At 36.6% G+C, this 15,007-nt stretch overlaps 1 protein-coding gene across 4 annotated transcripts in view; it reads left to right on the top strand.

Moving 5' to 3' along the window:
• The window catches only part of poe (E3 ubiquitin-protein ligase-like protein poe), a 246,440-nt gene extending 232,156 nt beyond the window's left edge, over nt 1-14,284 (top strand). For all 4 annotated transcript variants that reach the window (XM_081764062.1, XM_081764063.1, XM_081764064.1 and 1 more), the window contains 5 exons: nt 336-497; nt 2,714-2,872; nt 4,890-5,208; nt 7,894-8,053; nt 13,349-14,284. In XM_081764062.1, the coding sequence (XP_081620188.1) occupies nt 336-497; nt 2,714-2,872; nt 4,890-5,208; nt 7,894-8,053; nt 13,349-13,413 (865 nt within the window). In that variant the 3' untranslated portion in view covers nt 13,414-14,284. The remainder of the gene's footprint in view (nt 1-335; nt 498-2,713; nt 2,873-4,889; nt 5,209-7,893; nt 8,054-13,348) is intronic.
• The last annotated feature ends 723 nt before the right edge of the window (nt 14,285-15,007 follow it).

Raw genomic sequence — 15,007 nt, 5'->3', positions numbered from 1 at the left:
ACGGGTTGGTCTATACTTTTTGTCTTATCTTGGTGTCAGGAATCACCTCCCAAACGCTCTTGCTGTTGTTTTGAAACACCCTGTATATATAATATGATGCTGTTCCGTATATAAGCAATTATAACAGAGGAAAGAGTAATAAAACGATGATGTAAGATATCATTAGTCGGTGAAAGCAATTAATTTTGCATAAACTATTTGTAAAATAAATATGTGTACTGGTAACACTTGAGCTTCCTCTTATGAGTTTATTATATGAGTGTGTGTGTGTATTGTGATCTTATGTAATTATGAATAACTTATATTAAGATGAATGTTCGTGTGATCTTTTCTAGGTTGGCAAGAGCTCGTGATGAATGGGAATCGGCTGCTTTGCAAAATGCAAACACAAAATGTAATGGACTGCTACCTTTGTGGGGACCACAAGTTCCAGAATCGCAGTTTGCTAGTTCTCTTGCTCGTCATAACACATATCTACAGGATTGTACAGGGCATAGGTAATAATAATAATACTTAAAATTTATCTTAAAATTAGACATTTGGTGTTGATGACAGATAATTTTAAGAATATGGGAGATAGGAAGAGAAAGAAGTAGAGGAAGGGAGGAATTGAAGTACAGAGAAATAGCCATGAAGTTTCCAGATGTACGCCACATTGAAATACTAGTAACCTGTTGAAACAAACTAAAGAAAGATAAAACTAATGGGACTGCATATAAGGAGTAACAAATGAAGAGGATTTTTCTTATATCTATTTAATATGAGATAGGAATGCCATGCATAATGCGGCTTTTATTACACATATTTGCGATTGAGATTTTTAAAAATCTATCACATAAAAGTAAAACTGATCTTGTTTGGAATTTAATTATGGGAAAACAGCTGAACCATTCATAATGAATTTTTGGACATGCTTATCAACTATCTCGAACTGGGTTTTTCCCATGCTACGTCAAGTTAGGAAAATGAAACTCGATACTAAAACTCATTAAAAATAAGGAACACATGTCGCGGCGTTTTAAAAATTCCGTTCTAAGGAAAGGAGGGATTTTCTATAAAAATAAAAATGAAACGTGAAAATGTAATAGGTAACTCATCAAGAATATATACAAAGTAAATGCTTGTATTAAAGCTGCTTTTCAACATAGCCGCCACTTTTTTCAGGACTTTTCTCTCCTTGTAACAACACAAATTTCAAAATACCCTATATATAGAAGTCCGTTATTTGGGAATAAAGCCATTTGCGCAGAACCGCTTTGACTTCATCATCGGGATTAAAACATTGGACGAGTTTTTTTTCTTCCAGCGAGCCAAGAAGATGATAATCTGAAGGTTCCAGATCAGGACTGTTCGGCGTGTACTCAAGTATCTCTTCAGCGTACCGTCCAGGCTCCGTATGGAAGTGCGTGATATATACATATACCATAGAGCACTCACTTTACGAGATTTAAGTTCGTAATACACTGTACTATACGAAATGTTAAACATGTTCGACAACGTTCGACGATGCAGTCGCTGGTCATTACGAATTGCTTCTTCAATGGCGGTGACATTCTGTTCGATTGATGCTGTTACTGGATGCCCAGCACGTGGCTTTCCTCAAAGTTCACACAGCCCTCTTTAAAGAATTTTGCACCACCTGCAGATGTTTCTACTGTCCATACAGTCTTCCCCAGTATGCAACCATTTCGCTGTTAATTTCACTCGGGTTTTGTCCTTTTGCTTACAGAAAACGAACTACACTTCAGTGCTCTTTACAAGTAGATAACTGTAACGTATGCACCGTCTTTGCTTAGTAGTTCACGCTTTTGTCGCTAGAGGTACACCTGATCTAATAAATAACTGATGACTAGAGTGTAAACTTCAAAGTACGTCTCAATTTGCAGATCCCAGATCAATATAACAACGCATGAAACAAATATTCTGCTCTACTTATTGATTCGCTCTCGTATTTTATTTTTCACTTACAACTGAACCAATTTAATTGAAACCCTTGATAAATAAAACTTGAACAGCGATGTTTTGCTTAGTCCTGGAAGCAATTTATCGCTGTATGGAAACTATTCCTGTAATATAAAGAGAAAATTAAAAATACATATTAGTGAAGAAATTTAGAAAATAGTAGTTAAAAAATGCAAGTTATGAAAAATAGTAGTTAAAAAATGAACAAATAATCCTGAATGAAAATACTTGTTAAAATTAAACAATCTAATTGTGATATTTTCCATAAGTAGAAGCTTTGCTTTGTTATAATTAAAGACAAAGTAATTAATTGCTGAGCAAAACTAATATATTTTCATTAAAATTCAACATGTGTTACAGTTTCACCAACTAACTCCTTGGCTTCATCAGACACTCTGATAAAGCCAAGGAGTTAGTTGGCGAAACTGTAACACATATTTAATTTTTAATGAAAATATATAGTTTTGCTCAGCAAATAATTAGTTTGTATTCAATCTTATTGGTTGTTAGAAGTGACCTCCTGTTTTCTGAAATACGTAAGTTGTAGCTTTACATTATATCTGATGAAGGCAATAATATATTGTCCATAATGTATCTGATGAAGGCAATAATATGTTCCTGAAACTGTCACACAGATTAGAAATTAGCATTGTTTGCTTTGGTAACATTCTCTCGCCCTTTAGTTAGGTATTGACTAACTTTATTATATTTATTATTGCAAAGATTAACAAATGTGTTTTGACTTCTCCAGGGACATCGGTTATTCATCCACTGTGCATGATTTAAAGCTGCTACTATTGAGGTTTGCGCAAGAGAAATCCTTCCACGATGACACTGGCGGAGGAGGGCCACAATCGAATATGCATCTGATTCCTTATCTTATCCATATGGCGCTCTATGTTATCAATACGTAAGTTTTTAGAAACTTTTCGGATTTAGGATGTTATTGGGAAAGCAAAATAAATTTTAAAATGCCAGATGAAAGGTTTCTGTGCACTAGTTTTTGAACAATGAGATAAAAATTCAGGAAGAACTATCTATTCTAACTTTTTAAGCTGAGATAATAGTCTGTATAAAAAAAATGTTCAACATTAAGATGTAAATTCAATCAGAACGTTCTCAAACTTCAATGTAAAATAATAAATATGCTGAAGAGTTATTATTTACTACTGTTTCCACAGGCTTTGGAAAAAATACAATTTCCAAACAAGTATTTAATAATATTTTTGTTTTCAAGATATTTTTCATTGTTAAGAAAGATCCAGTATAATCAATTAGTGGTATATATTGTAAGACGTGAATCATTTTAACAGTTGAGGGAATAATCGTAGATCTAGTAAATAACATTTCAAAGATGTTATTAAATCTCATATATACTCAGGAAAATATATTTCCATGACAGGCTCAATGAGTATTTTTAACTTACTTAGCTTTCCTCGTTTTGTACCCATATTTTTGGAAAACTTTCATCGTTGTAAGGGTGAAGATTAGTAACGCTGTATTATTGACAAGTGCATGCGATGTTGAGAGTATTTTCTAGATGTTTTAAATTTGTGGAAAACAGTTTGTGGTTCGTTAAAGGGGCCCCCGTATTGAAAACAAAATGAATGTAGACATTAATTTTTCATACGCTTATCCGAAAATGATCACAATTAATTATTAATAATAGAATAAAACCTGCTAGATTAATTGTATTCTTTAGTATCAGCTAACCAGAATTGTTCGTGCGCTTTTCAACGTGTACACCCCCAATGACGATGAAACGGTTCACAGAGCATATGGGAACACTTAGTGAGTTCGTGTCTGTGTTAGCTTTTTGTATAATGAATCTACGATAGTCAAATAATCCCATAACATTAATGTGAAAAAATACATGATTTGGTCATGGCTGCTTTAGAGTACAAAGTGGTCACGAAGGCGGCTCGAAACATTCGTCGAGCGTGTAACGAGAGCAGTAAGTTTAAGAGTAATCCAAAAATGATCTAGAAAGTTTCCACTGGGGAGGAAATCTTTGGAATACGAACCTCCTGCAGGATGATTACTAAACATCAGTCTGCCAAGAACTTGCAACGTGTCCGGTAAGTGATGAAGTTACCCGGTTTCATTTACTCCGAAATGGTGAAGCGTGCAAGTTGTCCAAATAACTACCCACTCAAATGACAACGATACCACGAACTTCCAACATTCAGCATATATTCCTCATTACATAACAACACCCATTTCTACGTAAAGTTTTAACGTGCGTAAGAAGTAGGGTGTTGTACTAGGTCTTTATTGGTTGTTCACCCCAGGAGAACTGATACTACACATTCCAAAGCCCCGTTGCACCCAAGGAAGTTATTGTGTGTGGGATAGACAGGCGCCGAAATTGTACACTATGAGCTTCCAGCCAGTAGTCTTAACAGTCAACGCGAATGTCTTGTACCCATCTACAGCGAGCGGATATACTGTGGCAAAGGCAGTTTGCATTAGTCAACAGAAGAGGAGCCCGTCATACAACACAGATTGTCGTCGGTAAAATTTAAAATCTTGGCTTGGAACTGTTATTTTATCCTCCGTATTTTCCAGACATCTCACCAGCTGACTATCGGAGACGATTCAGAAATAGAAATGACCTGGAGAAGTGTCTGGCTTCTTTGCCTCCGAAAAGAATTCATTCTGTTGGAAGGGCCTTACAATGATTGTATCTCGTGGCAGAAGTAGACTATGTACGGATTTACTTCTAATAAATAGAACTATTGTTGTCAAAGTAAATGTAACAACGGTGAGATTTGATTTCTACCTTCCAAATGCGTTCTAACATTTTTGTTAGCTGATATTAAGTGTACTTTTATTTTAAAATGATGTAGAATACTGAAATCTTGTACCTGATAATAAATTTTTCTTTGTTTTATGAGTTCTAATGAAGTATTCTTTCTGTAAATTAGGACGCGGTCTGGTCAGCGTGAAGAGAAGAATCTAAACAGTTACTTAGAAACAAGCGTTGAAAAGTGGGTGGAATCGTCGTTTGATGCTGAAGGCCCGCTTTACTGGTCGGTTCTTTCCATTATGTTGCATCCTCCAGCACGGTGGAACACTACTCGACTGATGCATCTCAAGAGGCTGATTGTGTTGGCTCAAGCACGTTACGTGGATGCTCAAGGAGGGAATAAACTCTCCGATCGAACTGTCAAGGACTACACTGTCTATAAGAGTTACTTGATATTCTTTGGCCTCGTAGATGGTATCTACACTCATTTCTTTAAGGTAAGAGTTCCACGTTCAATTCACAAATTAGCAGGTTTAAAAGAGTTTATTGTATTTAGTCGCCCATATCTAATTTGTTCGCAAATCTTTGGAACTGTATGCGGAAGTGTTTTCAGACTTCGTTCTAAATTCTTAATTTCACTAACTTTCGTCTGTTACATTGTAGTTTTTCTGTTACTTCCGTTTGACTATACTTGCAGTCTTAGTTTTATTGATTTGATTTGATTTTAGTTTAGTTTAGCATCCCTTTCAGCAGCCAGGCTATATGAGATGACCTACAGGTTAACGAGGAATCCGAACCACATGAGCTCCCGCTGGGAATCGAACCCGAGTTTCCCCACGCCAATCTCAGTGTTATTCAGTGGTCTATAGCACATTGTATGTTACACAACGCAGAAGTTTCAGCAATTCTGGAAGTAAATGATAGTTTATGGGATGTAGATCAGGCTAATAAGGTGGATGTCGAAGTAATGTATGAGTAATATTCTTTGTTAATTGTGGTTCCCTTTGGTTGATAATTTACGAAGATATCTCGTCATAATCCTAGAATACTGTAAGCATTACTTTACTAACAGAACATGCATCAACTGAAGATTCTTCTTCTGTTTTACACCACCCTATAGAATGATTTTCGGTTTCTGGATTAAAGTATGGGATACATGTTTTATCAGATATTATTTGTTGCTCGAACAAGCTCCTGTAATGATCATCTGTTGAACAAGCTCCTGTAATGATCATCTGTTGAACAAGCTCCTGTAATGATCATCTGTTGAAGTTGAGGGCATGTGTCTGCTCAGCGCGTTTTCTGCTACAGTCTCAACAATCAGAATTCATAACAGGCTAAAATTATGTTTCCTCTCAAATGATGAAGACGAATCTCATGAACCTCCTGCATATCAATACCCATGCTCGGGTTTACCGAGCAAATAGTTATTAGTCTGTTTTCCTGCAAGAGGTTTTTCACAATAGCAATGTTAACGTTGTTTAGGGCTGTTTTCGGATTTCTGCTTCTACGAATATTTTTACTAGCTTTAACTCGACAAACAGGATTTTGTAGTTACATCTTCTAAACAACGTAAATGATTTCAGAAGTTGTAACATTCTCTCTCCATAGAAAGAATTTTCAGATAATTAATTACGTTTTCTATATTTTCAAAATTTCTTTTTAAAAAAAGATGCAGTCGTAGAGAGCCTACATTATATTAGTTGGCATTGATTAATATAATTGAACAAACATGTAACAATAGACTTTGTACCCGATGTTAGTTCTCGTATTTTTAGTTAATGTTTCTAATATTTCGACTCTCACAGTGGCCACGTTCACAAATCTTTCTTGCTAGCTGGAATTCGTCTATTCTCCCGAGCTCCTTCGTGGCTAAGCAGTTAGCGTACGCGCCTTTGGCGTGAGAGACCTGGGTTCGATTCCCGGTGGGAGCCCATGTGGTTCGGATTCCACGTTAAATCAGTAGGTCCACGTCTCATATAGCCTCACTGCTGAACGGGACGTAAAACTCAAAATCAACTCAACTCGTCTATTCTCCCATAGTGTGATGTTTTGTCTGTCCTGTAAAATAAAGTGATTTCCAAGTATTCCAATAAAAACTTCTTTCTAAGAAACATTTTTCCACTTTTAACTCGTACGTATCGTTTATATATCCGTTCGCTGAGAGTTTGACAGGAACAAGCAGTTCTCGTAAAGGTTTTTGTAAGTTCACTAGTTATTTCGTGATCTTGGTTTGGTATAATTTGCAGTCACTTGCACTTCACATGTCTTATGGGGGCTACGGTGGCTCAGTGGTAGTGTGTTCGTCTGTGGGGCATGGGGTCCTTGATTCGATTCCAGTTCGCACCAAGTGAACTTTGTGGTGGACAAGCACCGTGTGCATGGGTTTTGTCGGAGTTCTCCCGTTCCGTCCCATTTTCTTCATTCCACCATTTCATTCATTTCTCATTATCATTGTCTCCTTTAGCCTAGCCGGCATAACCGTGAGACGTAAAACTTAGATTTTTTTTCACATTTCTTATGTATCTTCTTTTTCACGTGCACTTGTTTAAATGTGGCGTGGGAGACCCGGGTTCGATTCCCGGCGGGAGCTCATGTGGTTCGGATTCTACGTTAATCAGTAGGTCCACGTCTCAAACAGTCTCGCTGCTGAACGGGACGTTAAACTAAAATCAACTCAACTTGAATTTCCGGAAATTTTTACAGAATAGCTCGTATTAAGAATATGTATTTATAATAATTAATCGTGTATTTTATTACTCTATAACGTGTATTAGTAATTATGTCACAGCTTGTTTGTACATGGAAGTATTACGTTATCAGCTCTGTGTTATTCATTGACAGCAATTCACAGAACTTCGGATACGTTTCTTTCTTGATATCAAGAAGTATCGAAAGTCTTTCTTATCAAAATAGGCTGAAATTTAAAGAAGAATCAGATCAGAACAAAAGTATGAAAAGTTATGTAGCAATCCAATTCTAATTTCCTACTGTCACTGCTAGAAGTGAAAAATTTCTGATTTGATGGAAAAGGTTAATTATTTTGTCCCTGTTAATGACTGCTTAGCGCAGACGTGTTATTGTACTCTTAAAATTGATTGTCACTGCAGTAACCTAAAGAACTTCTGATATTTGAACACATACAAGAACTATACAGATGTTATTTTCGCTTTTTCTTTCAGAAAGTTCCGGTGTCCTCTGACGATCAGTGGCCTTCCAATTTAGCGGACTACATCCGAAACAATGATGAAGCCCTGTTGAAGGCATCGGAAAAGCTGTTGGCTATTTATCGAGAAGAGCTCCTGTTGTGTACTTCGTTTGAAGAGTTCTGTGATGTTACAGGTAAGGATCGGTCCCCGCAGCAAGAGAATGGTAAACGGCAGAGATTATAGTATGATAGTACAGTCAACGACAAAAGTTTTTTTTTCCGTTTGGTAAAATTTATTTTAGGAATAGCGGTGATCTTATGACCGGAATGTAAAGAAAATTACATACTTTTTAATTTACTGAAAACTGTACTTAAATTGTCCTTCCATTCTGAAGTCATTTACGAAACAATTTTTTTGAAACGGAAATAAACTTATGTCGCCGACTGTACAAGGTCCATTCAATAAATGGCCCGAAAAGTTGTATAAAAAATACAAAACTTTGACAAAGTTTGTGCTTCTTTGCTGTTTTTGGTGGTGTCATAGAACTACTATCAGATGGACCTTCCTCGCGAACAGGATGCTGAGAATCAGTGAAACAAGATGGCGGCACCCTTTCAAGTTGCACCAACGTGGAAAAACGGAGTGTTATCACATTTCTGTTAGTTTAAGGGTTGAAACCAATCGAAATTCACCGTCGGATGACAGTGCAATGTGGTGAAAGTTATTTGAGTTGAACGCAAGTGTACAAGTGGGCAGATAAAATCAGTAACAAATGTTGAAGATTCGCCTCGCTCAGGACGCTCTGTCTGTGCAGTCACGGAGAACATTGCGAGAGTTGATACGGGAAAACAGACGTATTACGCTGAGTGATATTGCAGTAAAGATGTACATTAGTGTCGGGTCAGCCCACCATATTGTTCATGACGTATTGATTTCTTGGTGAATTTTCATTGGTTTCAATCCTTCAGCTAATAAATCTGATGACCCTCCGCTGCTCCATGTTGGTGCAAACCTACAAGGGTGCCGTCATCTTGTTTCACTGATTCCCAGCATCCCGTTCGCGAGGCAGACCCATCTTAACCCTTTCCGGATCTTGGCTTTTTGGGCTATTTTTTAGACTTTCAGTCAAGCAGCGACTGCATCGTCACTATTTATGCTAGGATCATGGTTCATACCTCATTCTCTTCAGAATAGAGCTGGCTTTCAAATGGTACCACTTGCATGCTCATACCATATACCAGAAGCGGGGAAAAAATGTCAAAGTGAAAATTTCGGAGGGAAATTTTTTTTTCTCGAACTTTGGCCTCCCTGGACCCCCCCTGTGTAAACGTAGCCATCTAAAAAAATCTGAGAAATAGTACTTGGTATACTGAATGTGTGTGCCAAATTTCAAGTTTCTATCTTGAATAGTAAGGGCGGGAGAATTTTTATCAAAAATTCCCACAATGCCCCAAATTACCATAAAACACTATGATCTCAGGGAAAAATATCCTGAGACATCCCTAATTACTCTAGGACTATAATCCGCCAATCATTCTCTTCAGAATAGAACTGCCTTTCAGGCGGTACCATTCACATGTCTCCATCGTGTATCTAAGGCGGGAAATTCCAGAAAAAAGGGATTTTTTGGGGCTAAATTTCCCTTTTTTCAACTTTTAGCCCCTCTGGACCCCCCTGTTTTAACGCAGAAATCTGTTAAATACTACTCGGTGGACTGAATGTTTGTGCACAATTTCAATCTTCTAGGTGCAAAAATAAGCCCGCCAGAAAACAAAAATCAGAAAATTCCCCATGTTACCCTATACAGAAGTATATTTTGAAAAAAAATCACTGAGACGTCCCTAATTACCCTAGAATAATAATTCGACCGTCATTCTCTTCAGAATGGAACTGCCTTTCAGACGGTATGACTCACTTGTCTCCATCATGTATGTGAGGCGGGAAAATCGTGTAAAACGGGATTTTTTGGTCTAAAAATCCCTTTTTTCAATTTCCCCCCTCTGGACCCCCCCCCCCCGTTTTAATGCAGAGATCTGAAAAAAATCTGATAAATACTACTAGGTAGGCTGAATGTTTCTGCACAATTTCAATCTTCTAGGTGCAAAAGTAAGCCCGCCAAAAAAAAAAAAAAATATATACCGACCATGTCCCATTTTTCCCTATATAGAAATTCAAAAAATCCCTAAGATGTCCCTAATTACCCTAGGATAATAATTCGACCGTCATTCTCTTCAGAATGGAACTGCCTTTCAGAAGGTATGACTCACGTGTCCCCATCGTATATGTTAGGCGGGAAAATCCTGAAAAACGGGATTTTGGGGATAAAAATATCCCTTTTTTAACCCTTTGCCCCTCTGGTTCCCCCTCTGTTTTAACACTGACATCGAACAAAAAATCTGGTAAATACTACTCGGTGGACTGAATGTTTGTGCAAAATTTCAATCTTCTACGTGAAAAAATAAGCCCGCCAAAAAATAATGAACATAGGCTTCATAAGGGAAAATTTCTATTTCAAAATTATGACGTCATCACCTCCTATGTCTGGACGCAGGACGGTCTGAAACCATACGTAATGTCTTCTACAATGTCTCTGGACTTGAAAAACAAACAAACAAACAAAAAAAAACCCGGACGAAAAAGCTCAAATAGAAGAGAAATAACGCAATGTACCATGAAAAATGCGTATGGTACAAATTGTACCATAGATCCCCAAAGGGTTAATAATAGTTCTACACCATCACAAAATAACAAAGATGCACAACTTTGTCGAAATTTTGTACAGAGTTTTTCAAAAAGAAAGACCTGATTTTAAAAGTCCATATATATTGATAAAAATATACTACGAAAAAGGGATAAATTGCAAAATACAAAATCTTCAAGTTTTAGCATTGCTATTACAAATACTCTGTGTCCACCACCAGCATCACAAACAACATCTAGACGATAGCTAAATTCGTCTCTTACTTTACACAATGTATGTGCGTTTACAGCAGTTACGGGTGCAGGCGGGGCCAGTCTCTCCAAATTGGCAATACCAACGACAAATGTTTTTGGGTGCAGGCGGATCAACACGAAAACGCCGACGGAAAGCACGCTGGACCGACATGATTGACTCAGTCTCTGCAAACTGCAGCACACAAAACGTCTTGAGTTGAGCGGACACCACCTTACTTCTGACTGACTGCAAACTGGAAAGACGCATTGAGTGACATCTAACGGCGATTTTTTAAACTGGACCGCGCCCTATTCAAACGACATTCATTTCCTTGGCGGCACGTCTCATATTCCGTAATTATTACCGTCCAAAATCAGGTGATTCTTTTTGAAACACGGTATATTTTTTTTTATATAACTTTTCGGATTATTTGTTCAATGGACTTTGTATGTTGTACACATGTTCACTAATTAATCACTACGAGGGGAGTTCTTAAAGTTTCCGATGATATGAAACAGGGATGGCCATTTTTCGTCGGGGTTCACGCTAGCTCAGGCTCATTGTTCTCCAGGCCCGTAGCCAGCCCAAAAATTTAGAAGGGGGGCGGTAGAAGTTAGGGGGGCCCGACCCAATCATATTATACTTCATCACCATATTATAGTTCACTAGCAGCGTTCACCCCGCTTCGCTGGGGTCACCCCGGAACGCAATAAACTTTGTTACTTAGATAATTTTTACTTTTTCGCTTTCAAGTGATATGATAAAAACCATAGAAGATTGGAGTAAATGTTAACATTATATCGCCTGTCATTTATGTTAACCCGCCGAGTGACACGGTCATGTGGGTTGCATATAAATACGTTTATTTTTAGCTATGATGAACTAACAAAGGATTTGTACGTTATGGACACTTGAATGGTCAATTATCTCAAGACACTGGTAATTGAAAATTAAAGTGATATGATAAAAACCATCTAGGGTCCAAATCTTAATAACCCCCCAAAAATGAAAGAAATTGGTTCAGCCGTATTAGCGTGATGAGCTAACAAAGGATTTGTACGTTCTCTTTTATATATATAGATAGATTTGCAAGCCTACCGTGAAACTTTTAGGGGGGCCAGCCAAAGGTTTTGGGGGCCCCGGCCCCCCTTAGCCCCCCCCCCCCGTGGATACGGGCCTGTTGTTCTCAAAGGGGCTTATGTTCATTAGTCTTAGTAAAGTTCAGGCTAGCTCAACACACACACACTCGCTTTCCTCAATGAGGCTCGCACCAGCTCGATCTCTTGCCCATTTGCCATATTGAGCTTGCGCTCGCTAAGGACTCGCACTCATTATTTACAATGAAACTCACACTTCTTCGTGATCGCACTCTCTAACCTCACTCGTACTCGTGTTCGCTCGAACGTAAGGCTCTGGGTCGTTTTCCATTTGTTAGCACAAGAATCAGGCTCGCGAGTTTGGATACATTATGAGAGATGGAGGAATCACGCTACTGAGAAGTACTAGATGTTTTTGCTAAGCTCTTTTCTTTCATGCTAATCGGAAACTTTTCAAACCACCACCAGGCAGCAGCAACAGCAAGTGAATGCGTTAATAACAAATAATTACAGATATAAAAGAATCGTTTCAGTGTTTGTAAGAAGGTTTTATTTAATGTTGGTCTTGTAGTCAGCAGACGTTGTTGTTGTGGTCAGATCCATAACTCTATATGAGTACCTAAGATGATATTCATCGTTATGATTCTAGGCTGTACTAATTGCTCTTAATATATCAAACAAAATTCATTCAATATAAGGGTGATTTAAATCGTCTGGATAGAAAAACTAAATGCTGTGTTTTGTGCAATCAAGATATGTGACATAGATGGATTAACCCCTTGCGCTCCAGTGACATCCATGGGGTCTTTTATTGAAGATCGTATTAATCCTGAAGATGATGAAATTTTTTAGTGGAATAAAGGCACGAGTTAGTTCTGCTGTTTCTCCTTAGGTGACAGCACCTTACTGACAGAAAAGACAGAACAATGTTTAATCTCATTTGATAGCAGGACTAAGAAAGCATTCAATTACGACACACGTGTGTTTGTTTTGAAGATTAAAAGAAAAAAAATGCAGGGCTTCGAGATAGATCGGAAAAAAGAAAAAAAACTTTGATCTCCGGTCAGTGTTGCCAACTTGAAGCAGCATAAAATCCCTTCAGAACATCAAAATTTCCTCTTTTCAGTCCAAATGTTCCGTAGTGCAAATATTTTTTTTTTTTAAATCTTTAATGTGAATGTTTTTCTCACGCGTGCACAATAACTGTGCTCAGTATAACGGTCTAGAAAATCTTTTAACAGAAAATGAAAACCTGGTATTACAGCACGCGTATAGGAAAATGGCACCTGGAACGCAAATGGTTAATCATCTTGACCTTTATTATTAGCAGTTTGCTAAGATTTTGACTTTCAGTTATGTCTTACAGCACTACTGTACTTGAATCTAGTATTTTTCCCTTCGTAGAAGAAGAAAAAAAAATAATGTAATATATTTATTTTTACTTTTGTTGTTACAGGTTTACTTAGTGAAATCAACAACCCACCAGTGTTTCTTGCTGATGTCCTCAAAGAATCACCTTGAAATATTTTGAATTAATCTGTATGTTACACTAATTGGGTAAAATACGCTTTCTTACGCCTAACTTTGTATTTCCCCCCACTGATCTTATATTTATCTACTTTTTTTAAAAAATTATATTGATATATATATATATATATACATAAATATTATTTATAGAAAAAAATTTGCTCCCTTGTTTTGTAATTTTAGTTAAATATGACTCCGTAACTCTTTCATACAGAAATTGTCATTAATGAACATCAACTATATATACGATATTGTTTATAGTTATAATTTTCTTTTTTTTTTTAAAAAAAAAAAATACTCATTTCTGTGATGAATACGCAAGTATACCAAAACTTGAATTGGAAATTTGTTATTGTAAACAATTTGTTAGCATTATTATCTTTTAAGGTTCAGATTCATTTATATACTGTATAATTAAATACGCTTCAGGGTTTTTTTTTTCTTGTTAGAATTTAACATTTAAGGGGAGGGGGTACAATTACAGGAAAATATTCAATATTGTTAAAGGAACATAATTTTTTCCGTAAGTACCGTAATTAGTTATTAATCAGGTACTCATTACATGGGATCTTACCAGACACTTTTATGATTTTGGTTTCAGCATTCGTACAATATTTAAAGAGTTATCCTCGTGGTTTCATTTGTATTCCCGTGTCAAGTTTGCGTTCATAATGCGTATTTTGTGTGTTTGATATTATTATGTTACTTGGTTGCAATTCATTTTTTTGTTTGACTGAATCTGTACAATTTCATGTATTTATTTGTTTGAAGAAGGATATAAATGAAAAGGTCATTTAGTATTAGGACAAATATTGTAATTTATGTATATGTTTAATGAACGGAAATAAAAGGTACATCAATTATATATTTTTTTTTTATTCTTATTATTTTAAGAAGAAAAGTAACTTTGTTCTAAGTCATGCAACTCTGTGAATATCCTTCATATTTTACTTTACTTCGCCTAACAAGAAGGTCAGCGTTTCCCAACCTTTTTCAACTTGCGGCACACTACAGGTGTAACTTGAATATTCGGGCACACTCATATAGATATTATTATTATTATTATTATTATTATTAGTAGTAGTAGTAGTAGTAGTAGTAGTAGTAGTAGTAGTAGTAGTAGTAGTAGTAGTAGTAGTAGTAGTAGTAGTAGTAGTAGTAGTAGTAGTAGTAGTAGTAGTAGTAGTAGTAGTAGTAGTAGTAGTAGTAGTAGTAGTAGTAGTAGTAGTAGTAGTAGTAGTAGTAGTAGTAGTAGTAGTAGTAGTAGTAGTAGTAGTAGTAGTAGTAGTAGTAGTAGTAGTAGTAGTAGTAGTAGTAGTAGTAGTAGTAGTAGTAGTAGTAGTAGTAGTAGTAGTAGTAGTAGTAGTAGTAGTAGTAGTAGTAGTAGTAGTAGTAGTAGTAGTAGTAGTAGTAGTAGTAGTAGTAGTAGTAGTAAAAAGATATCAGTAATCACAGAAACAATTACCAAGGTGTTTTATGTCGTAAAAGAAGACGACGACGACATAAAACACCTTGGTAATTGTTTCTGTGATTACTGATATCTTTTTCACAGACAAGAAAGTTCCATCACTGGTTGTTAATCCGTGGT

The sequence above is a fragment of the Thermobia domestica genome, chromosome 7, assembly GCF_964235325.1.
Source record: "Thermobia domestica chromosome 7, izTheDome1.hap1.1, whole genome shotgun sequence".
In the NCBI taxonomy this organism is placed as follows: domain Eukaryota; kingdom Metazoa; phylum Arthropoda; class Insecta; order Zygentoma; family Lepismatidae; genus Thermobia; species Thermobia domestica.
This window is presented reverse-complemented; position numbering and strand designations above follow the sequence as displayed.